The following is a 25,802-nucleotide window of genomic DNA, read 5'->3' as shown; positions in this document are numbered from 1 at the left end:
ACAGGGTTCCAGGGAGGTCTATGTAAATTTCATCAACTAACATAAAAAGGGACTTCGAATACACTTGCTTCACTCTCTCTGAAGTAATCGGAATGGTTGGTGAGTCCAGGGAAGCGAGAGATGTGGTAGAAGGACACCCTAATGAAGAGTTCACAGGAAGATATGGAGGATTTTCATTTAAAAAAGGAGTAGATACAAGGCAGAGATGTCACCTGGAGGATGCAGAGAGAGAGGGGAAATCTGGGAGTTCTAAGAGGACAGAGGGCTGATGCTGGAGCAAACAGGCCCCATCTTCTGGGGTGACAGAATGGCTCTGGGAAGGATTTGGGGGTGCTGAAGCTTCTGCCGACAAGTCTCACCTTTCAGCAACTGAAGCTTCAAGAAGCGCTCGTGCTCTTGCACTAAGTGAATGCTGTGCCCGCGCATTTGCTTTCATCCTTGAGCGTTCCTTATGGAAGCATCTTCAACAGGGGTTGACTTGTTCAGATTAGAGAAAAAAGGACACCAAGGATGGCAGGCAGTGCATGCCTTGGCCCTCCTGCCCTACAAGGGGTGCCAACTTGGAATCCCAACTCAGGGGACTGCCCCTGGAGCACAACCCACCTGTCCTCCTATGAGACACCCATCATGAGGCACAATCTCTAAATCCCACATTTGAGTGGTAAGTGGTGTTATTTCTGACTGCCAATTCAAAGTGCCTTCAAATATTGTCTCCTGTAGAGCCCAGCACAGGATAAACACTCAAAATCTAGCTACTACTATGTTATTACTGGTATTCCTCCCCCCCACCAGACTGTTAGCTTCTTGAGAGTAAAGACCTTGGTCATCTTTCTACTCTAACGAATGAATGAATCATGACTCCATCCATCCATCTCTCAACAATCTATCCCTTAGAATCCAGGGGCAAAATTGTCTAGAACAGACTCTTGGAGGGCCTGATGAACCGGCGTGGATGTAGTCCCAAAAGCACCCCCAAAATCAGAGGCCACTCCAAAATCCAGGGTATGATGCAGCTGGCATGCAACCTTTGCTCTTTTCCATACATTAAAGTTTGTAAATTTGACCTTGAAGAGCTTTGTGTCTTCATGAAGATGCATTTAGGTCTAGCTGTCACCAGGTGGTGGTAAATGACCCAAGCGCCCAGGCTCAAATCAGGGCATTAAGAAATGAGAAATTAGAAATGCTTATTTTCCAGACCTCATCCATTTTACTTAACAGGAACATAATCTTGTCACAACAGTTAAATTTCAACATCAAATAGTGGACCCCCTTACAGAAAAAAGGAAGAAACCCATCTTGGTAAAATCTGGAACCTCTTAACTAATATTAATAGAATTTTTTTCTTAGTTTTGTCTCGATAAGCATGTTTCTTTGTAATTCAACTGAATATGTGATTGTAGCCTAATGCTCATGCAGGATGCTAGATCCCTTAAGGCTACAGCCAGTTTGGTATTTACAGTGGTATGGGGTGGGGGCGTGGAGGTGTATCCTAAAGTTAATGGCTTTTCTTCATATTAACCACCATGGAGTTAGCTCCCTAGGTGATTTGAGCTAAGCAGTCCCTCTGAGGCCACGGCCACACAATGGAATCACCTAGGGGGAGCTTTTACAAAATACTGACTTCTAGGCCTACCCCCCAGAGATCCTGAATATATCACTCTCCTCCTTAAAAACCCTCCCAAGCTTCTGACATTTAAATTCCCTAGCATGGACATGAGGCCCTCCTCCTATGGTCCCACTATCTCCCTACTGTCATTTCAGGCCTGTCCTGTCCCACATGAACCCTACATTTAAACCACTCTATCCTCTCAGCACTCCACAGACATATAGTGGTTCTTCATGTCTCCCTTTTCTGTTCTACCTCAGCCCTTCGAACAAACCCCCGTTAAGGCCCCTGACCACCCCGACCTTCCTTTGTTCACATCTTTCTCTTACACTAGACAGACACCACATCCACAGGGGCACGTATCTACTCTATCAATGATCTTATATAAAAGAACTGTTCTCTTAGAAGATGTAATTGCCCTTGTCAATCCGCACATTTTTATAACCTACTTTTGGGGGGAAAAATGCTATAGTGACAGGACTCCTGATTTCTTTCGAAAAGAGCTTGTATGTCAACCAGAACAAAGTGAAACTCTACCAAATTTTAGGAAGGGCCTGTTATGGATTTGAAGCAACCCTAGAAGTTGCAAGGCTTCTCAGCTTCCTGAAACTTCTTTCCCATTAGTGACAGACATATAGGTCACAGGTCATTTCAGGTCACTGTCAGAAGAAGATACAGCTCTATGATTAGAATTATGTGAATAGTACCCGATTGTGTGAAACTCACAAAACATAACTCACAATTGAGGTTGAGGATGTGAACAGAAAGTAATGAAAGTAAGAAATGCAGCTCACCTAAGCATTAAATACTAGACGGCACTTGATAGGTTTTTTTTTTTTAAGAAACTGTGCTTTAGGGTGTCGTGTGTTACCAGCTGGCAAATGATAATATGCATGTCTCTGGAAAATGCCTTACATAAAACCGTAAACACACCGAAATGGAGCACAATACTAGAAAGTATGTTAAAAACGGATGATCACGTCGAATCACATTAAAATCTGGCAAGGTAAAGGGAATTAGATTTTTTCGATGCAGACTAAGTCTATGATATAATTGTTTATTTTCTTTGAAATTTGTTTAATTTTGTTTTCATTCAAAGTTTAGAAATAACCAATTAAGGCCCACAGGCACATTTATTCAGAATCAGGGTATGAGGGCTGTGTGTGTGTATGTGTGTGCACATGCGTGTGTTTAGTGAAACTTGACCACACGTTAATAAAGCTCCCAACCTCTATCACCAACACTTCTGATCTGCTACTCTTGCCCACAGACGCTCATTTCAAAAGGCTTTCTGCTTTAAACCGCGTTTATGAAGAAATAATTCATTTTTCCACTGAAAAATGTATCAAAGATGAATAACTGCCAATTAAAACTTCTAATCAAAAATGAGATAACCAGGGTTATGAATTCTAGGTAAAAGTAAAGCAATAGGATTCTTTATTATGAGTCCTTGTTGACTTCTCAGGGGAAATTTATGCTGTTAGAGTATCTGAAAAGCTCACAAGAAAAACTGAAGATTCCCATTATTGTTTTCAGCCCCCGTAGAGGACCAGTGAATCCGTGAAATGACCAGAGCAGGCATAGAACAGGACAGCCAAGAACTTTCTAGAACTCACTCAGGCATGTAGTCACCTTCTCCTTTTGCCTCCTCTTGTCCTGACAGGGCCTTTTTTGCCACCCGAACTCTTGTTTCCCTCTGTGATCTAGAAAATAATTGTCCTCATTTCCCTTAACAAAATCAGCATCATGCTCTATCTTCACATACCCCACCACGAGAAATGAGAATAATGGATACTCTCCACTCTTCCTCTGAAAAGGTTTTTCATGTTTGCGACAGCCACTCTTAATTCTATCTCAGAAGTCTTGTAACACTGTAATTTCATAGTTATTGTATTTTTAAAGTGCATTCTCCTTGATAAAGACCACCGCAGTAAGAATTTAAAAAATAATAAAGTTACCCTCTTTTCCTAAAAAATAATAAAGCACAGGGAGATATGACAAGATCAGAATCTGCCCTGCACTAATGCAACATAAAAGAACAGTTTAAAAAAGCAAGGAAAATGGTACATTATCTCATTCTGGGGGCAGTGAAGGGAATGAATTAAGGCCACAACAAAACGAAACTGAAAAATTGCTAAATGAAGCTCTGAGTGGGGAAAATGAAAAATCAATGAAGGAACAGAGGGGAAAAGGTACATTTTTCATCTTCATGATGCTTGATTGGGTTTGTAGAAATTCATTTTCAATTAATGTGTCTTGTGGCATTCCGCCAGGCTAGATATGAACAGGGCACATATTTTAATCAATTTTTTTCTATTAAGTTTGAAGTAATATATAATAATAGAACGATACCATTCAAAAGGATCAGTTGAAACTGGCTTCTGAGGTAAAATAATCTAATTTGGTTTGATTTCTATCTTCTATTAAAGATAACCCAACTTCTCTTTAAGGAGAGGAACGGCGCCTGCTTCTCCTGGGTGCCTAACACGACGGGGCCTATAAACATCAGGGAAGGATGAACAAACTGGCTTTCTGATCTGAGGGGGAATAACATACCACTGGGAAGGAAGATAGAGGGGTGTCCTGGGGATAGGGCTGTTGCTGGGTTTGCTCATTATCCTCAGAAACAACCCTAGGAGCGGTCATCCCCACAGAGGAGGAAACGGAGCTTCCTAGAGTTTCAGCATCCGTCATTCCCTCAGCGATCACCTAGGATCACCTCTGCGTCAGGCCCAGTGTTAGGCGCTGGGCGCACAGCAGGCAGCCAGGAAGACCTGATCTCCACCTTCACGGACCACACGGCCCACTGAGGAAGGCGGGCAGTAAGCAGAGAAACACCCCAGAAAGTGCGATAAAGGGAGAGGCACAGAGATGGTTTGTACCCCCGGAGGCAGGATGCACCTGCCGACTGCCAATGGGGTGAGGGAAGGAAGGGGTCAGACCTGGGGGCTAAAGAGGGTGACCGGCTATTCCCAGCTTGCCCAGGGCTGCCCAGGCTTTAGCACTGGGATCTCATGTGCCGGGAGCTTTCTCCGTCGCAGGCAAACCAGGACAGCTGGTCACCTGAGAGCTGGATGCCGGCAGGGCTGAGATCTAAATCTACATCTCCCTGATGTCGAGGCCCCAGCTCTTTCTCTCGCCACACTGATGTTCAGAGGTGTGCTTCCACCCTCCCTGTGGTGACAGCCTATCACTGCAATGGGGCCGGGAATTAGGCAAGGCTGGGAGGAATGTTGGCTGGGATCTTCCTTTACAGAGCATCTGCGGCGGCCCGAAGTCTTGAGGCTGTTCTTTTTCCCTCTGACTTTAGAGGAGGAAAGTGGAAGGTAGAAGCGGGGAAGAGGGCACTCGATGTGTCCCTAGCCCCATGCTTTCCTTGATAGCTGCAGTATCAGGGACAAAAGACCCTCCACTGAACAGGAACGTCCAGGGAGAGAACGGTTTCAGACAAATGTAAGATGAGGCACATGACAGCCCGAGCTCCACAGGTGGGACAGAGCTGGTGCCTAAACAGTGGTGGTTTTTAAAATGTTCCTAAGTTCAAGTGTCCTTGAGTGTGGCCCCTCAGCCGCACTGGCCAGGCTTCTCCTGGGAGCCTCCAAGCTGCCCTTCTGGCTTCTCTCCCCTCCTATTCACCTAGCTCCCTCCTGCCCGAGGCATCACTCTGGGGTCAGATCTGACCAGGCAAAGGGCCCCACTGAGGAATCTGGAGGAGGGTAACACCAGACATTGTCTCAGCTTGGTGCCGAGGGGGTGCGAACCCACAACTGGTCTCCACCTCATTTCCAGGCTCTCCATTATCTCTCCCCACTCGGATCCAGTCAAACTAGACTGGTAGCTCTCCGAACTCACCCTAAACTTTCTGGTCTCCATGTCTTTGGTTTCTGTTGGCTTGTTGTTGTTATTCTATATGTTGTCTGGCATGTCCTTTTCCACCCATTCAATCCCTGCCTAGAAAAATCCAACCCAACCTGCAAGACGTGATCATATATCACCTCCTCCCCAAGGCCTCTGCACCCACACCAGCATTAGTCAACGCTTAGGGACTCTGCGCCAAGCCCCTAGCCTGTGTTACATCAGTCAGGCCTTAAAACAGCCTCTGAAGCAGGTATGGTTAGGATCGTCCTCATTTGGTTGATAAGGAAACTGAATGTTGGAGAAGAAGTAACTTGCTCAAGATATAAAGCCTAGTCAAGAGAGGAGCAGATGCAAAGCCAGATTCAATTTACTCAAAGCCTATGAACTTAATCACTCCTGTCCCCACCGGCTTCTCTGTCCCCAGCACGCAGTTCATACCCCTGCTTGATACCTGTCATAGTTGGCCTTGAGTTCTAACAAGTTTTAGTATCAACCAGAAAGTCCTTTGAGGGCAAGAACTCATGTCCATGTTTGCATTTGGTTCATGAAAGGCGCTTATTAAATGTGTTTTGATGGACCCATCAGGGCAGGAGAACAGGAGTATTTACAGACAGCAGCACAAGGGAAGCGACTCCAGCTTGATAAAGGGGCCATGCAAAACTCAGTGGGGCAAGGATGGAATATTCGGTAAACGCTGTTAGAGAAACAAGCTTTTCGTGAGAAAAAAAAGAAAACCCACAAAATGAAAAATGCAGCCCTATTCACACTATAAACACAAAAATAAATTCCACATGGATTATTCTTTATTTGTTCAGCAAATATTTATTGAGCACCTACTATATGCCAGTGACTGTTCCAGATGTTAGGAGCATAGCCAAGAGCAAAACAGAGAAAAGCCACTGCCCTCGTGGAGCTTACGTTCTAGTGGGGGCAAACAGACAACAAATAAGTATGCAAAACAGAGAAGTGTAGTATATACTAGGATGTAAGTGCTATGGAGAAAAGGAGTGAGAGAAGATAAAGGGTATGAGTGTGGTGGGGTTGTAACTAAAGCCATAAAGATGAAAAACAAAACTCTGAAGCTATCACAAAAATATCCTGATGGCAAACAAACAAGACACACAACACAGCACCAAAGGATTGACAAGTTTATACCAAAATGTAAAACACACGTGCATTATACAAGATACCATAAACAAACAAACAAACAGTGGCTGGGAGAAGGTAACAGCATACAAACACTTTGTGACAAATGATCAGTATCGGTAGTACCCAGAGTTCTGACAAATCAGCAGAAGTGATAGCCACACGGGAAAGTGGACAAAAGAGAAGAGCGGCCAATTCACGAAGGCGGAAGCCTGCATGGTCAACACGCTGATGAAAAGATGCTCAGCGGCACCCATAGCGATGAGCAGTAATCGGGCTGGAGCAAATCAGAGTCAAAGAGCTACTATTTCACAACTGGCTAAAATTATAGTCCAGCGGCGCCAAGAGGTGGTGAGGATGTGGGGAAACCCACCCTCCCGGTGGGTGGAACTGGGCGCACCCCCCGGAGACCAACTGGGCAGTATCTAGCAGAGGGGAGACTGTGCAACCCAAGGCCCCAGCAGCTCCTCCTCCAGCCACGTTCCCTAACTACAGAAGCAAAGAGACTGTTTGGCATTGTTCGCAAAGGAATACAAATTTGGAAACAAGCTAAATATCTATCAATAGGACACATGATGATACATTAATACAATGAAATATTAGAGATCCATTAAAATAAATAATGTAGCTCTTTGCAACATCAAAAACAAAAACAAAATTGGGGAAAAGAGTAAGTTGAATACTATATACAATAATATCTACTTACTTACATGTTATAAAGATGGACATACATTTTTAAACACGTACATTAGGCTAAATACTGATAATAGATACATATGTATGTAGTAAAAGCATCAAAACATGGCCTGGATGGAGACCAAAAGGCTTCTGAAGAGGGAGAGAGTGGAGAAGAAGGAAAAAGATCAGAGGAATAGAAAGAACCTCTTCTTGCTACTGTTTTCTTTTACTTGGAAAAAATCTGAAATATGCCAAAATGTTAACCTGGGTCTTTGTTTTTACCATTCTCTATAATCTTCCATATTAAAATTTTTTTTCCAATTAAAAAATACACAAAATAAGAAGCAAAGAATGAACACTGGCTTTGGAGCCAAAGATCTTGTGGCCCCAGCACCATCATCATTTGCTGAGAGACTGCCAGCTACTTATTTAAGACGCTAAGCTTCAGTTTCCTGTGCCAAAAAAAAAATTGTATAAATCATATGCCCCATAAGAGGATGAATGTGGGAATGTTGGGTCTAGACGCATGGCCGAGAAGCATGAGAAACATTCAGTAGCTGATAGTTACTTGGAACATGAGTGGAGTCTCACAAACTCTATGGGTAGAACGTGGGCACGCAGGTCTCTGAGAAATATTTTACAGCCAACTACAAACAATCTCAACGAAGAAGAAAGTGAATTCAGTGACATTTACAAAGAAAAGACCTGCTCCCTCAAAAGGACAGTTTGTATCCTGAATATATTAATCAGCAGGTATCATAAAATAAACCTTCAATATTTCCATAACGTATAGGGGGAAAAAAAGGTTTGCACACACAGTGAGCTTTCTGATCCCTTCTAAAAACCTCACATTTTAGTGAATAATATGTTGAACATGAGAATTTGAAACTAACATTTTTATTTACCGTATATAAATTCTGCCTCAAACTTCTGAGTAACGCCTCCTTTGGGTGGGGATGTGAGAGGCCAAGGGACAAAATGAAGCCTTAAGAATCCAAAGCTTCCTTCGCCGTCCACTGCCTACTTGCTAACATGGGGTAGAAGCATCTGAATGAAAGACCGAAGACAAATACTGACAGGCAACCATTTACCCGCCCACTCTGCCATGGAGAAGTGGGACTGGAGAACCACCCAATACCTAAGTGACACCCTGCCCCTTAATGCAGCCACTCCATCAGCCCAGTCTACTAGCTTATTAGGCTAACCAACCCACTGATTATTACTGCTACTGGGGCTACTACCACTACTAGTCTTCAGTAACGCTGTTAAGTTTGGGTGACCTACCAGCCCCTGTGGCTTGTCTCAAGAAGATCTCTATAAAAATAAAGCAGGCGGGGCGCCTGGGTGGCTCAGTCATTAAGCGTCTGCCTTCGGCTCAGGTCATGATCCCAGGGTCCTGGGATCGAGTCCCGCATCGGGCTCCCTGCTCTGCGGGAAGCCTGCTTCTCCCTCTCCCCTCCCCCTGCTTGTGTTCCCTCTCTCACTCTGTCTCTCTCTGTCAAATAAATAAATAAAATCTTTAAAAATAAAAAGAATAAAGCAGGCATGGAGTGTATTTCACTTCAATATATTTCGATCAAATATATTTCTCTTTTCCTCAGACAGACTTCTCCTTTCCATGAAGTTAGCTGAACTGCCAATTCGGGCAGAATGCCCATGGAGATAAAAAGCAAACCGAACCCTGCTTCAACAAAGAGAATGCTACGTTGACTAGTGCTTTTGATCTCCATTCCGAGAGGACATCCTCAGGGCCACCTCCCACATGCAAATATAACCAAACTACACGGACACTTGACAGCTTCCGCATTATGTGGGGTGTGATCTGGTGGGGAGCACTTCCTTCCTGGAGCACTCAAGTTCTTCAAGCCCGAGTCCCAGCCTTAGCAGGTGTCCTTGGCAGCTTTCCAGAAGTGCAGCTTCCTTTTCCAAGATCTTAGAACCAGTCTCCACCTGCTTTCCTGAATTATTTTTTAGTATTATTTTTCATCACAGCTCTTTATTCGATGTCTAGGAACCCAAGTTTCTAAAAATATCCTTTGAGTTCTCTTGACTCTGCAGCGTGAGGCTGGACAAGGCGAGGTGACAGTGTGTGGTATTTTCACAAATGAGAGCCCTACGTGGTCAAATTCTCCTTTCCACACCATGTCCTTCCTGTTTTGTTCATCGGCTCATCACAGAGGGACATGCCCCCTCTTCCCAGCGGAGTACGAGTATTCTTCTAATCACGAACAATAAAAGCAATTGCTTCCAACCCAGGCTACCATTTTATCATCTTCCAAAGAACCGGAGACTAAATCTGGAGAAGAGCTTGTGTGACATGATCTGGAAACAGGTGAATTGAGTGGATTAGGGCTGTGGGCTCAGTGCTATGGATCCGTTTCCCTACCCCCAGTTGGCTAAATTATCAGTGACAGAAGGGACTCTCAATCACCAAACACAGGGCATTTGGCAGAAGTGTACTTTTGTGTACCTTTCAGCACACCACACAGTAGTTTTAAAATGACTTGAGTGCTAACAAACAGCTGATCCATTTAAAATGGAAGATTCTTGGGATGGAGAAAATGTAAAAATGTTTTAATTGCCTTGTGTGTAAATAAGAATTCTACTCAAGGGACTGGTGGCTGAGATGGAACACAGCACAGAGCATAGAAGAGAAGAGAGAGTCATACCCAAAGATTCCATCTGGCTCATAAGACTCCCGAAGGAGAGAAGGGCAGCTCTGTGTATCTGTCAAGAAAGCAACTCAGCTACTTTTGCTTTTGGTTCATTTAACTTGACTTTGGGTATACACAGCAGGAACCCATCCACCCGTAATAATAATAATAATAGCAGCTTGTGTTTATTGGGTATTTCCTATGTTCTGATGAATAGAAGTATTTTATGTACATCCTCTCATTTAACTCTTACCAAAAAAATCCTCTTGGATAGATACTGTTATTAACCCCATCTTACAAACAAGAAAACTAACTTTTTGAAGCTTCCACAGCTAGTTAACGCAGGTCTGATTCTCAAGCCTTGCTGATGTCCATCGTCTCTGCCACCTCTCATCATGTACGTACCCGTCGAGGTCTCTAGTTGCACTTCTCCTAGGTCTCTAACTGCAGGGGGGTGCCTGCGAATTCAGGGCTGAGGGGATAAGTTCTAGGGACTTAAGAAAAGAGAAGGGAAGCCCTGCTTTGCTGACTGGCTCAAGAAGAGCCAGAAACCAGAAACCCAAACCTCAACTCTAAGAAGAGTTACTCCTCATCTGTTCTCTCCAATCCAGGTTGTTTCCCCCAAAAAAACTGTTGCATTATGACAACTGCTCTCAAAAAAACCAAAAAACAAAACAAAAAAAAAACCAAGGGATGATCATTAAATACTTCCAAATTCATTTCTTAGGAATTGCAGAACTGTCCCGCTTTGTTTTACACTTGAGAAGCGGCCACTGTGAATACTATTATTTCAACAAGGTCCTGCGTTCTCTTTCTAAAGAGGTACAGTGGGACCAAGTGTAAGGTCTTGTGGGTAGACAGAAGGAATTTAAACCAGGGTGAGGCCAGACACCCACACCCACAAGCAACAGAGGGAAGGAGATCCACGAGAACCACTGCTGGTCTCTTCATTAGTGGCAGGTTCTCAGCTTCCAAGGACAGCAGGCGGACTGGATACTGTCCCGTGAAGTCTAGTATCTATTTAACAAGTATGCCTCATCTACCACCTTGGTGACATGTTCTCTCTAGATGCATCTGGGGAGCATCTGGGAAGTTTATCTGGATACCACCAGGCCAGTATGGCATTAAGAGTGAGCTGTCAAAGCACCCTCTCCCGATGGGGCTGGCAAGAAATGCAAGATTCCATGACCAGACCAGACGGTCACACGTTGGGACCAGCTCTCCCACGTCCATGCTCATGGTCCTTGCTCAGTGGTCCCCCTGGTTCTTTTCCCTGGAGCCGTTCTCACTCCAGTCCAAGTTCCCACCTCAGGGACAGCAGCTTGTGAGGGAGGCTGGCTGAACATATGAACACATGGAAACCCCACGTGGAGACCCAAGCCAGCTAGAACTTCAGAGCACGGTTCTGCATCCTGGCTCCATCCTGGAATCTTGTGCAGCTTAAAAAAAAAAAAACAAAAAGCCAAAACCGCTGCCCTGCCCAGCGCCTCCCTCGCACTGCCATCTGCCAGGTCTGGCATGTTTTAGAGCTCGCCAAGTGATTCTGCCGCGCAGCCTGCGAGGAGAAGCACTATTCCGAAAATCAGTTCCTTCCACCTTTGCACTCATTAAACATCTAAATCACAGAGGGGGACAAGCGGGAGCGGAACGGCTTCCTGCAAAAGAAAAGTCTAAAGCCAGAACAGTCTCTTCTGCCACTGAAAGGACACGCGGCGAGACACACCCTGCCGGAAGAACCACTTCGCCCACCGAGACCGCGATGCGAAGCGAGAAGGAGATGGCAAACCAAAAGGATTCCTACGGTTGAAGAGGGAGAAGGAGCTCCCTATGAAATTACTACGTAGTCAGCTGAATAATAGCACTGCCTATTGGCAAAAATGTAAGATTCCCCCGCTTTTCGAGAGCAAATAAGAATTTGGTTTTGCCTCCAGGTAATTTCCCCCTTGGCAGGAAAGCTGCTTTGGCTGGCAGGGGACAGGCCGGGGTTAAGAGCCGGAGAAGAGGCGTGAATGAGCGTCCAGGGGGCTCCGCTCCAGCGTCAGGCTCCGCCCAGCCTTTGGCACCGCCCCCATCTCCGGTTCCGCGAAAGGCAAGCTGAAGAATGCAGCCGGACTGAAGACAAAGGAACCCCAATCCCAACAAGACTTTTCAACAGAAGAAAGAAGTCCATGCGCAAGAATGACTCTGGAAGGCAGGTCACCCCAGATGGTAAGATCTAGGAGAGCAGGACCACACCTGCTCCAGGCACAGAGAAAGTGCTGGTGCTTACCTGGTGAACCCGCAGACCAGTGAATTTCCCCACAGTCCTTCTATATTTTCTGGCAAACCCTTAAAAGTCTAAAAGGGTCATATATGGGCTCATTTCGTTTTTATTTTTTTTTTTGTCAGAGCCACAACCAGTTAGAATTAGTGATGGGAGGGAGGTAACCAATCCCTGACATCCACCACAAAAGGAGATGTAATTTGCTAGAAAGATCTAGCTGGGTGCGGGTATCTGGTCCCACATGTCACACGAGACACTGTGCATCGAGCTTGACCCCATAAGACATATACCAATGCTTCATCCAGAAGGGCCCATCCTGCCCATCCCACACGCACAAGGCCTCACTGACATACGCCATCCCACACGGTGAAAACCACGTCTATCCAGCCAAAGACTGCAAAACTGAGGCCGGTTGGTCCTTAGTCATTATATTATTATTGTTGTTATTAAAAAATTATCTTACTAAAGGTGAAGGAAATACATGGCTTAACATTTAAGGATTTCAAGAATCTCAGAACACCATTTTCAATTTTGAGCTGAAAAAAGCAGCCCATTGTTTCAGTAAACTAAGTCTCTTCATAGACATTATGGCTAAAATGACGCCAGGAGTGGGTGCAGACTGGACCCCCACCCTCGGGAAAGGTGAAGCCAACACACGGACAAGCTTTCCGGCTTCATGTGAGGGAAGCAAAACTGTCCCTAACATCTGCTACACATAAAGTCTGCCTTTGTTTCTAGGTCAAGTTTGTCTCAGTATCTGGATAGCTGGAGTTCACAGATAAAAATAAACTACTAAAGTCAGAGGTTATGAATTTGCTAATCGTGCTGCTTATGCAAAGTAATGATAATGCTGAGATCGCATGGCCTAGTAAACAGTAAAGCATTCTTTATAGAAAGAGCTTCTAGCTCAAGCCCTGGATCATAAGGAATGCACCTGTGAGGAAGCGCTAAATACCTTCCCAGGGCAGCCAATATTAGAAATGTTTTCTTTTTTATTTTTTTAAAGATTTTATTTATTTATTTGACAGAGAGAGACACAGCAAGAGAGGGAACACAAGCAGAGGGAGTGGGAGAGGGAGAAGCAGGCTTTCGGCCGAGCAGGGAGCCTGATGCAGGGCTCAGTCCCAGGACCCCGGGATCATGACCTGAGCCGAAGGCAGATGCTTAACAACTGAGCCACCCAGGCGCCCCGAGAAATGTTTTCTTTATGTGAAATGAAAAGCTGAAATTTGCTTCTTTGCAAGTTCCACCCAGGGCTTCTGGCCTGGCCTTGCATTATAATACTAAACAAGAACACATTCTGAGATGTGAATTCAGCTCTCAGGCCTCTCCTTGGCCATCTTTCCCCCAAGTCCTTCAGCCACTCCCTGAATCACTAGAGTTCTCAACTCCTTTCCAACCTGACTCTGCTCCGCTAAATGTGCTCATCTGTCGAGTCCCTTTGCCATGTTTCTAACTTAAAAAAAAAAAATTATTCACATCAAGGGCTGCAGCAATTGAGATTTTAAACCATCCTTTAGTGGTGTAAGTTAACACGATATGCAGGGCAAACACACTAATTCTTACTACCCGATTTAGGTAGTGACTTAAATTTAGAATAAAAAGTCTCTCTTCTTTCCAGTCCCCAGGCACTGTTGGAACCCAGCTGGCCCCTAGGTGGTGCTCACTCTGATGACGCCATCCTAAATTTCAGCCTGCAATTTCATTCCGATGCCTGTGTCTTCTAGACCACATCATCCGGACTTAGAGAAGCTTATTTGGGAGATATTAAGTCACAGGTAGAAAAGCAAGGCCCATGGACAGTGATCTTTATACGCTTCCCTATTTTCATATATCAATTTTCCCCTGCTCCCTTCAAATTGGTATGTCCGTTATATTCCACAAGTTAGAAAACAGAAGAATCCTAAACCACTTGAAAGTGTCTTTTGGAGAAGGATCTCTGATCGGGGTACCAATCTTTTTTTTTTTTTTTTAAAGATTTTATTTATTTATTTGACAGAGAGAGACACAGCGAGAGAGGAAACACAAGCAGGGGGAGTGGGAGAGGGAGAAGCAGGCTTCCCGCCAAGCAGGGAGCCCGATGCGGGGCTCGATCCCAGGACCCTGGGATCATGACCTGAGCCGAAGGCAGACGCTTAACTACTGAGCCACCCAGGCGCCCCCGGGGTACCAATCTTAAACCCTGACAGATAATAACCGAAACAGAAGCCCACCGGTAGGAGGCTTTGTTCCCTGGTTCTCTAAGATAAAATCTAAGAACGATGCACACCACCTCCCTGTGGCGAGTTGGAAGAAATGCAGTGCTCCACAGTCAAAGAGCCTCATGGGGAAACAGGGACACCCTTGCCCCAGACTTCCTGTGTGTGAAATTCAGAAGCAGAAAAGCTATGATCTGACAGCCACAGTTCCCCGAGATACTAACTTAAGTGTGATGAAGCAATGCTTTTCCTGGGGAAACATGCTCCTGACACCTAGCTAGTGTTGATACCTGGGCAAGATCTACCCATCACGGTCACGCCTGCCTGGGTGTGCAGTCGGAGTGCAGAGGGGCTCCTCGTTCTTCTGCTCCCTGACACTCGCAGATGAGGCAACATAAGACTCACAGGAGTCGACACACTAGGACTGCATTTCTTGTTTAGGCAACAGATTTCACCTAATACATATGTTTATCCAACAAGAGAAAAAAAAGTATCCCTCCCCAACCTCACAATCCCCTGACCTTAACCTCACTCCACTAATATCGCCAACATTTTAGAGATTCATAGACATACTTTTAATCTTCCCTTTGACTGTTAACGTGTGTGATTTATTAGTAGACATGCTTTTAATTTCAATAATTCATTAATAGGTTACTTCTCAGAGTAGTGCTTAATATAAGGAAAATGTTTTTTTCTCAGTTTTTCCACTGCCAACCAAATGTTTAATTAAATTAAAGCCCTTTCGATGCCAGATAGAGAATTAGACCGTAGGGAATTTATAACCCTGTTAGGACTAACTGTTCCTTTTTTTCTATCCGATTTATTAATAGCGAGAAAGATACAATAATATGTGATCTGCTGTACCACAGCTTGGGCTTTCTTCTACCGATCTCCACGAGAAAGAGAGACAGATTAGAGTAACACAGTTAAAAGATTTTTTTTCCTCTGGCAGAAATATGAATGTTCAACTTACCTATTGTTTCCATTTAGAAAAAGAAACAAGTAAGCTATGTCTAGCATACAGTAAACATATAACTTGGTCTGACATCCCACAGACAGACGGAGAGAGAAGGGATGGAGAAGAGAATGAGGGAAGAAGGAAGAGGAGGAGGGGGGAGACAGGGAGCAGGGGAAAAAAAGACACCTGTCCACCGAGGAAGAAAAGATGGAGTGACCCCTGGGAGACAGACAGCCAGGTACAAGGAAGTGCAGAGACCTGAGCTAAAGGAAACTTTCCTTGTCACACCCGCGGGTCCCCTGAGCTGTAGGCACCCCCTTGGGGAGTCGCTGCCCTCTGAAAGCCATGAGCTAATGAACTGGGCTTCCCAGGCTTCTTAACTATAACCCTTTGATCTGATTAGAGGGATAATCACCAGTCCCCGGGGGGGCCATATGAGGAAATTTCCCTCTGGGTCATGAAGACAGTGGCCTGAGTACGTTCACTCGTGAGCCACGGAAAACTGAGCTGAGAGTCAGAGCTGGCTCTCGGGCTGACATGTCCCCACGACAGGCAGCCATCCTGGCCCGTGACCCTTCACAGGGGCTTACCTCCTCAACCATCTGCTTGACTTTCTTCTGCTGGCAATGCACCATGTCGTCGAGGTGCCGGATCCGTTCCCGGAGGCTGGCAGACGCCTCCTCCAGCTGCTGATACCTAACACAAAGAGCAGAGCGGGCCACGGGGTCCTCAACCAGAGCAGCACCACAAGCACCGAGGGTCCCGGCTGAAGGGAGCACTGCCCAGAACACGAAAGGCAACTCCACCACGCGTTCCTCCTGCTCCGTGAGTCTCCCGGGGGATTCACTACCGTCAACCACCCCACCACAGGAGGAACACGGGACTCCTACCCGAGCTCCCACTTGCAAGGTTTACCTTGTGTAAGGACAGCAACACTACTTTCCGGGGACTGAACCAGAATTTTGGGGGCACCGCTTACAGAATGGGGGGCTCTCTGTTCTGGAGTTAATACAATATTATAGACTATATGTTCTACAAGTCAAATGCCTTGAATTGGAAAACGGAGAAGGAGAGGAGTCTAGTACCACAACACAATATCTGAAATCAAGGGGCCGAGTCCTGGGAAGTCTGGAACTGTAGCTGCCTACACACCATTTATTTTGGGAAACTGGGAAACACACTGAAAGAACTTCTCTGCATCAAAACAGATGGGGCCGCTTCCGAAGACGCTTCATAGTTCTGTCTTAAAACAGCACAAACTATCCTCTGACTTTGCTCGGTTCAGTGAAACCAAAGGAACCAGCAGACGGACTCTTCAGTGCTTTGGGGCCACTGGAATGGAGCCGTGGACAGAGGGTCTGGTGGTCGGCTTACCCCTCCCCCTCTCTGCCAGGCTACGTTAAAGTCTACAGAAGACCGCCAAGTCCGAAGTTGCAGAGAGGAAGGAAAATAGACATTTTTCAGCACAAACCACGTGGCAGGCAGCACGCCCCCCAGCTCCCTCACAGTTAGTGACCCAGTGAGACGGGCACTGCCCTCCTCACCGTAACCCCCTTCCCCTTTAAGAAGAATTCTCTGTTCACAGATAAGCAAGGAATCTCAGCAAGGTCAAGCAACTGGCTCAGATTGCTCGAATCATCCCAAACTTGTTTTCCTTCACCAGAGGGCCGTGCACGGCCTCTCTGCCTTCCAATTTCTAGTGGAGACCACGTACTGCTCCATCATTTTCGATGCAGGGCTTTATATGCCCATAGCCAGGGCACAAGGCCAGGTTTCAGTAAACAATGTTTGGAAACAAAAAAAGGCATTTTAAAATTAGTTTCCATTGCATAAGTGTTAGTCACAGCTAATGAGGCTTCTCATCAACAAGGTGCATCCTGTGGAGTTGAAGGTTGTGGAGAACATTTATAGACTGAACTTTTGCACCCGAGACAGCCTGTGCTGTCTCTCTGCAGTAACAACCAGCCATGGGCTGCAAGACGTGGCTGTGAGCTCCTCAAGAAACTGGGCCCGTAGCGGAAGCTCTCAGCCCGTAGTGGAAGCTCTGCAGACTTTTACACGTGGGAGTGTGCAACAGTGGTGACCAAATGAAGGAAACTGCAAGGCCCTGGCCAGCCCACAAAAACACAGCATGTCTGCCGTCCAAGTCCATTATAAGCTGAAGGGCATTCGTCTTACCTTTCCTTGTCAGAATCCATGATCTCCCCTGACATTTCTGTTTCATGGTCCAGGAGCTGGAGTTGCAGCTGATGACGTTCCTAAAACAGACACCAATATTTGAAGCAGTGGGTCCCCCGATGGACAGAGAATGTATATCGAGCAATTCCAGCACTAGTGGGGTCAAGTCTATAGAACACCCAGTGGGGTCTACGCATCCACCCACCAGAGTCCAAACAAAGCTCAAAAATGCCACATCTCTTGGTGTATGTTTACAGATGTATTGATGAATTAGAGACAAATATCCTGGATAAAGCCATTCAAGGTTTCTTTTTAATGGGGCGCCTGGGTGGCTCAGTCCATTAGGTGTCCAACTCTTGGTTTTGGCTCAGGTCATGATCTCAGGGTCGTGAGATCGAACCCCATGTCAGGGCTCTGTGCTCAGCAGGGAGTCTGCTTGAGGATTCGCTCTCTGCCTCGGCCCCTCCCCCTGCATGTGTGCGCACTCTCTCTCTCTCTCTAATAAAAATAAGTAAGTCTTTAATAAATAAGTATTCCATCCTCTTAGGTTCAGACATCTTGTGAGAATTTATAGTTCTAAAAAATGAAAATCCATACTCTTAAGTCAGTGGCCTATGATACTGCAAAATTCTTGATTATTTTCTGCATCTCTGGAATTTGGGTAATATCCTGTGTACTAACCTGGGTGGTGTTTACACAGACAGGTTCACTTGTAAAAATGTATTGTGACAGGATAATGGGTGCCCCCCCCCCCACAATGATGTCCACACCCTAATGCCTGAGGCCTGTGAATATGCTGCCTTACCCAGAAAAAGGAACTTTGCAGAGGGGATTAAGTTAAGGGTCTTAAAAGGGGGGGAATGACCCTGGATTATCCAGCTGGGCCCTTACCGGCAGGAGGAAGAAGGGCTGGAGCCAGAGAGGGACAGAGCCTGGAAAAGGCCACACTGCTGGCTTTGAAGCTGCCGGCTGGAATCCTGAGTCAAGGAATGCAGGCAGCCTCTAGAAGTTAGAAACGCTGAGCAAATGGACTCTCCTCTAGAGCTTCCAAAAGGAACCCAGCGCTGCCAACACCTTGATTTTAGCACTTCTGATCTCCAGGACTATAAGATAATAAACTAGGGTTGTTTTAAGCCACTAACAGTGGTGATTTATTATAGCAGCCATAGGAAACTAGCACATAAATCAAGCTGCGCATAAAGATATGTACCCTTTGCTGTATATATGCAAATTTAAAAGTTTATCCAAAAGAGGTAATGTAAGAATATGGACTATTATTTCTTCGGACAAAGTGGAAAATGTTAATAAAAGCATAGCACCCAGGGGCACCTGGCTGGCTCAGTAGGTTAAGCGTCTGCCTTCGGCTCAGGTCATGATCCCAGGGTCCTGGGATCGAGCCCCACATCGGGCTCCTTGCTCGGCGGGGAGTCTGCTTCTCCCTCTCCCACTCCCCCCGCTTGTGTTCCCTCTCTCGCTGTGTCCCTCTGTCAAATAAATAAATAAAATCTTCAAAAAAAAAAAAATGTAGCACCCATCATAACTAAAACTGCTCTAGAAATACGTTACAGATGTTGGTGTCGTAGATTTCCTTCAAATGAAATTTATCAAAGCCCGTTCACTATATTGGCAGGAGATTATTTTACATTAGGCCCTAAGTACTCCTGTGCATCATATCATTCTCAGAAATTCTCCCAACAAACTCTTACTGCCAAATTATTAAAAGCAAATCTTTGAAACTTTAACTCCCGTAACTTCTGAAGTTACAAGCCGTGGTATCCCAAGGAACAGACTGAAGAGATGGGGCAACAGTCTGCCCTCGCGGGAAGAGTATACATTATCATTGATGGATTTAGCATCGTCAAGGAAGACCAACTTTTAGTGGGAATCTGTTTTTGTTCTTAAATCTCTCCAGCAAAGACACAGCGTGGTTCGCTGCTGGCTGGAAGTCTACAACAGCCCTGAAATAATAGTGATGGACGTTTCAGAAACGAGCACCCCCATGGCAGACACCCAAAGAAAGCCGTCATAGAGCAGGGCAAGGCCTTACTTCCAGCACACTTTAAAAGTTCGATTTTTTTTTTTTTCTAAACTGAAGTACAACAAATCCTAAAAGCACACTACACGATGATTTCTTACATTTGTATATGCCCGTGAAACCACCACCCAAGCAGACTATCACCTCTCCTGCAGCAGGGTCCCTGAGAGGTCACACTCCTTAAAAGATTTTTACTAATCAGAAAAAAAAAAAAAAAAAAAGGTGTTTTGAAAATCCAAAAATAGGCACAAGCAGGATAGGACACTGCCACAGTTCGTGCCTGGGGAAACGCTGTTCACGGAGGGTGGGAGAGACATCTCTGAAACAGGGATCTCTGAGGGAGAAGAAGCAGTCAACTGGAATACCTAATTCTAGCAAAATAAAGCAAGCCTATCTCTCACCTAAATGGAAAAGAGGATTTAGAGAAAGGACAATCCATTTTCATTCACTACAGAAAAAGCCGATGGGACTTGGGGAACACCGTGTGTCCCATAAATGCTGGCAGGGAAGGCTGGCCTTCCTCCCTCCCCGGCCTCCCGCCCATCACCTCTCACACGGGCTCCGTGTGGAAATCAGTGGGGGAAAATCCACTTTCAGAATCCTAAGGGTACAAAGAAGATAAGCTAGGAAAAAAAAAAAAGTCCAGCTAAAAAAAAAAGCTGATTCTGGGGGCAGACACATAGACAAGTCTGTAACAAAATAAAAATCGGAGCTCCACATTTTTGAGCCACGACTATATGCCAGGCACTGGGCTAGGCACTGTGTGTGGACTTTTCTCGTTTACTGCTCACAGAGCCTTAAGCAGAATGATGACTATCAGCATGTTACAGAAGAGGAAATTCAGTTTGGAAGAGTCAAGTAACTGCCCACAACTAGAAAGAGAGGCAAGATTCAAACCCTAGGTCTATCTGATTCTAAAACCCGTATTTTGAGCCACCCCATGGGCAGGAAGTTGGCCTCCTACTCAAACCAGGCTGCCTGCTCCCTTTGTGCCTGAATATGGCAGGCGAGTCTATCACCCACAGGGAGCATTCATGTGACCAGTATCTTCTGCGATTGCTGGGGAGAGGGAATGTGGGAGAAAGCTCACCTAAGTTCTAGAAAATGCCATCACTGCCCAATCTTTTCTACCACTGCCAACCGATCCTGATGTTAGTCTTAAGCATGCTGCTTTACCCTCTTCTCTTCAATGAAAGACAGGATTCTGTTCTCCCAAGGAGGGAGGTGACACTGTGATGGACTCTTCACTTTGCTCAAGTCCCTCCCAAACAAAGACATTACCTCAAGTGGAAGCCCCCACAAGCCCCGAAGCTCCAGAGCACGAAGTTTCATGCCATCCCCACCCTGGTTACACCTCACCTCATCAGGGGACCGTAGGGGGGTCTTCGCTGCAGACACCAGAGGTGAGGAGACAGACCTGTCTCAGAACCACTGGAAGCCCCCGTGTTGACCTTGCGCACACTGTCATTCCCCCGGCTCATCACCAACAAGGGGGTTGCTCAGCATGCGTTACCGGGGGCTCTGATGTCACAGTCTTGGCAGGTTGCCACCGCCCTGTAGACCCACATGCTGCTGAGAGCCGTTCTCCAGAAACCGTCCACAGCTTGTCCGCAAACTACCCTCCCCCAGAAGTCAGCTGTCACCTGCTAAAGGTCACCCTGCCTTTTTCTTCCTTCCTGCTTTTTCTCTTTCCTCTCTCCCACCCCTTCATCCCGTTTTCCATGTTTTGCCTAACGTCCGGCTTCCTCCCTTGCTCTCAACTGGCTTCATTATCTCAGCCGAGCTCCTGCCGTCCCCAGCCACCCCACCCCCACCCACGCCCACAGAAACATGGGGTCCTCCACCTGGCTGGCAGATGTGGGGTGTCCGAGAAAAGCCAACCTTTCAGGTGCATGCCCACTCAGGGTACGGATGGAACACTTAAAGAAGGCTTGGTTATCCAATGAGTAAATGGAAGTTCGTGCTTGGGACCCCAGCAAAGCAGGGTGTGAAAATACTAATTTTTGTAAATAATTATATACGGAATGTTTTTTAAAGCATCAAAATAGTTACCATAGGAAAAATGAGAGCTTTGTCAGACCTCCTCACACTTTATTTTATAGCTTTGTCTTTCCTGTTTAAATCACAAATTGGAGGGACGGGCGGGATGGATGCTGAAGGTACCTCACACCTTCAGACAGGCCTGCCGGGACTACGGAGAGGCGGGGAGTCTGGGCAAGTGGGCGCTGGGCCCAGAGCAGTGTCTGTTACCTTTTCCATGCGCTCAATCAGCCTGTCCAGCTCTCCGATCCTCTGGTCCTTCTCCTCGAGGCTGATCTCCGCCGCTTCCATCTTTTTATTGGCTTCTTCAATAGCTTTCAGAAAATTCTTGGTTTCTTCCTGCAAAAGAAGCACATTGTTCTCAGCACAGCCTTGGAGTCCCGAGGCTGCTAACTATGGTCCAAACAGCGCCGACCTTGCTAAATCATGATGTCTCTCTAAAAGCACACCCTTGGGGCCTAGGAGTGTAATGAACTCAGATCAGGGACTCCCATGATTCTGATTCTCACCTGGAAATAAAGAAACATCGTGTGGCTTTTTAATGGGCCCAGTTCTTTTTTCTCCTTTTCCTCCCTGACTCCTTATGTCTAAAAAAACAAGCCTGCGAATGTTATTTCTCCCTTGACTGGATGTTCAACGTGTCAGTGTATTTGCCAACAATATAAAGGGAAGTAGGGCCATATCTGGAATTGAATGCAGAATGCCTAGACCCTTCTCCCATATCGCAAAGCCCCAAAACTCGGTCAACCATTCAGCGCATTTATAGAGCTTTAAGAACACAAGATAAGGCAGGCGCGGACTCCCGGCCTTCGAGGAACTCACACTCGCTCCTAGAGAAGCCAGGCTGTGAGGTGTACAGTCCACCTCTAGTAACAGGGACCACAGAACGCCACAGCAAAGAGCGCAGAGAGAGCGTGGGCTTCCCAAACGCACAGGACACTTCTCATGGATGGCAGGGACTTCACGCATGGGGAGGGTGGCACTTTCAAGGCTTTGCCTGAGCTCAGGGAGGAGCAAGGGCAGGGAAGGAGGGCATCTCGGGGCAAGGGGAGCAAATGGCGGGAGAGAGGGCGCAGCTGCACGCAGGCCCGGGACCAGCCGGGAGACTGGCAAGTGGCAAGCCCAGCCAGAGAAACGGGTGTGGTCAGAGGCAGAGACTGGGGGCTCTCCTGAGCAAGGAGGGGGACGCACAGAGGGAGGGAGAAGTGGGGGAGTGAGTGCGCCAGTGAGTAAGCACCTTGACCCTCACGCACGTTAGAGTCCGCTGACGCCTCCCAGCAGAAACCCTGCTACCTCAGCCTCCCAGCAAGAACGGGCCGAACGTTCTCTGTTACTCCATCGGCAGCTGGGACATACACACCAGGAGAGCCTCCTTCTCGGCGCTGTGGTTCTGCCGCTCTTCCTGCAGCTTTTCTTCGTACCAGTTGTACAGCCTCTTGGTCATCTCCCTCATCACCTCCGCGTTGGCTTCCTGGGAGGATTGCACCTACAAAGGCGCTCACGTCAGAGCTCCGGCTTTTGCCGGCGCCGGGGAACCAGCACCTCTCACGGCGTGTGCGGGAGACAGAAGCGGCAGGGACCCATGGGGGAGGGACAGCAGGAAGGTGGGGCCGAGCCGATGGGTAGAAAGAGACAAGGCGGTACTTTACACAAAGACCCTCCACGTGAGTGAATTTTTCAAAAGACAGAAATGTACCTAAGTATCAGCCCTGTCCCCCCAGTTTAGCCACTTTTAAACTGAATTCTCCCAGGGCGCCCGGCTGTCTCAGTCGGTTAAGGGTCTGACTCCATTTAGGCTCAGGTCATGATCTCAGGGTTGTGAGATCCAGCCCCAAGTCTGGCTCGGTGCTGGGTGTGGAGCCTGCTTCGGATTCTCTCTCTCTCCCTCTCCCTCTGTCCCTCCCCCCACCTCTAAAAAATTTTGAATTCTCTCTAAAATGTGTCCATGCTTCAGTCTTCTTAATCCCTTTTTTTAAGGACTTTTCCTGCCTAATGTCTTTTGATCTTGAAATTTTATTATCTTTTATGCTATCAATTTTAACAAACTTTTTTTTCTGGATGAGATTTCCACACCCTAATTAACCTCAAAAGAGATGCTTTTTTGCGGCGCCTGGGTGGCTCAGTTGGTTAAGCGACTGCCTTCGGCTCAGGTCATGATCCTGGAGTCCCAGGATCGAGTCCCGCATCGGGCTCCCTGCTCAGCAGGGAGTCTGCTTCTCTCTCTGACCTTCCCCCTCTCATGCTCTCTCTCTCTCATTCTCTCTCTCAAATAAATAAATAAAATCTTTAAAAAAAAAAAAAAAAAGAGATGCTTTTTTAATTCTGGAATATTCTGTTGTAGGCTGACAAAAAGATCACTACACTATTAGAATTGGGTCGGAGTAGGATAAGCAATAAAATTTAAAAATTCAAAGGTTACCTATTGAAGGAAGGAATAAGAGACAAAAGGGAATATTACAGATACAGATATTCTACTTCTGCATATATTGTTTTGTAGATTTGACTCTGAATTAAGTAAATCATTTATCTGTTATAAAAAATAAATAAATTTCAAGAAATTACCTACCAAGACCATTCAATGGGAAAAGAATGGTATTTTCGACAAACGGTGCTGGGACAAATGGATAGCCACATGCAAAAGAACGATGTTAGACAGACACCTAACACACCATAGCCAAAAATTAAGCCAAAATGGATCAAAGGCTTAAATGTAAAAGCCAAAACTATAAAACTCCTCTAAGAAAACATAAGGTAAATCTTTATGACCTTTGGTGAGGCAATGGTTTCTTAGGATACCAAAAGCACACGTGACAAAAGATAAATAGAAAGACTTCATCAGTATTTAGTATTAAAACTTCTATGCTTCAAGGGATTCCATCAAGAAAGTGAAAAGACAACCCAGAGAGTGGGAGAAAAGATCTGCAAATCACATATCTGGTAACTTGTATCCAGAATATATGAGAAATTTTTACAGTTCAATAATAAAATATCCAACTTTAAAATGGGTGAAGGCTCTGATAGATTTCTTCTTTGGAAAGATATACAAATGACCTAGAAGCACATGAAATATGCTCAACATCATCCGTTATCAGAGAACACAAAACCACGAGATACACTTCCCACTCCTGGGATGGCCATCAGCAATGAGGCAGTACCAAGCGTTGGTGAGGATGTAAAATGGTGCAGGCATATTTCTAGATTACCTTTCATACAGTTTCATACAGTTTGGCTCTTCCCCCCGCACCACCACATGCATACATTATTTTAAAATTTTGTTACGTCAGAGAAGTGGGGAAGCCTTTGAAGGCAAGTTGCCCACGTGGAGTTGAATCTGTCCCATTAATTACCCTGGCCAAAGAGTACCTAGGAGAGACTTAAGTTCAGCTCATGTAAGAAATCTGGAGCCAGCCTTTCCATACATTTGTGCCTTCCTAAATATTGCATCTAGAAACATTCCCACCTGGTCTGGGGAACACTCAGCCAGGGACTCCTGGTTCCTGTGCAGGCCCAGCTCAGGAGAGAAGAAAAAGTCAGCAGTACTTTCTGGCTTTTCCAGCAACACACCTCTTTTTTTCAAAGCTAACTCTTATTCAGACACACAGTATATGAAATAATAAAGAGAAGAGCTGCCCTGTTTGAAGTGAGGCAAAGAGCAGCTGATCTACTCTCGAGCAATCTGGTCAGGGTGTTTGTGTTTGGCCAGGCAGACTGTGCGGGCACAAACCCATGGGGTGACAATCACAGTGACGACACAGTGTAATGTGGCAACCCCTCCCTCCGTGTGAGGCAGCCCCACACGAAGGGGGACCACATGTCCCTGTGTGTGTCCCTAACTCAATTTAAAAAAAAAATTATTTATTTGAGAGAGAGAGAGAGAGAGGACGTGCGAGCAGGGGGAAGGGCAGAGGGAGTGGGAGAGAGAATCCTCAGCAGACTCCCCGCTGAGCACGGAGCCCAACGCAGGGCTCCATCCCACGACCCTGAGATAATGGCCTGAGCCGAAACCAAGAGTCGGGTGCCCAACTGACTGAGCCACCCAGGCGCCCCTCCCCCAACGCAATTCTTAATAGCACCACCTTTCACTCCCAAACGTGTTCTGGTTTGAGCAATAGATTATGTGGATACACTACCTAGGAGGTACTCTCCCTCTAGGATTGCCTAATGCTGTGTTGAACACAATTGGAAAGC

At 46.1% G+C, this 25,802-nt stretch overlaps 1 protein-coding gene across 1 annotated transcript in view; it reads right to left on the bottom strand.

Annotated features, from left to right (window-relative positions):
• Nucleotides 1-6,245: 6,245 nt before the first annotated feature.
• Nucleotides 6,246-25,802, bottom strand: part of MYZAP (myocardial zonula adherens protein) — a 51,562-nt gene continuing 32,005 nt past the window's right edge. Inside the window, exons 7-11 of the mRNA XM_081831150.1 lie at nt 22,975-23,100; nt 21,825-21,953; nt 17,540-17,619; nt 15,952-16,057; nt 6,246-9,610 (exon numbers count right to left, since the gene is read on the bottom strand). Of these exons, the coding sequence (XP_081687276.1) occupies nt 9,557-9,610; nt 15,952-16,057; nt 17,540-17,619; nt 21,825-21,953; nt 22,975-23,100 (495 nt within the window). The 3' untranslated portion in view covers nt 6,246-9,556. The remainder of the gene's footprint in view (nt 9,611-15,951; nt 16,058-17,539; nt 17,620-21,824; nt 21,954-22,974; nt 23,101-25,802) is intronic.

The sequence above is a fragment of the Leptonychotes weddellii genome, chromosome 9, assembly GCF_054177405.1.
Source record: "Leptonychotes weddellii isolate Sample4059 chromosome 9, ASM5417740v2, whole genome shotgun sequence".
NCBI classification, from domain to species: Eukaryota; Metazoa; Chordata; class Mammalia; order Carnivora; family Phocidae; genus Leptonychotes; species Leptonychotes weddellii.
Note: the sequence above shows the minus strand (reverse complement) of the source record. Positions and strands in the feature narration are given on the sequence as shown.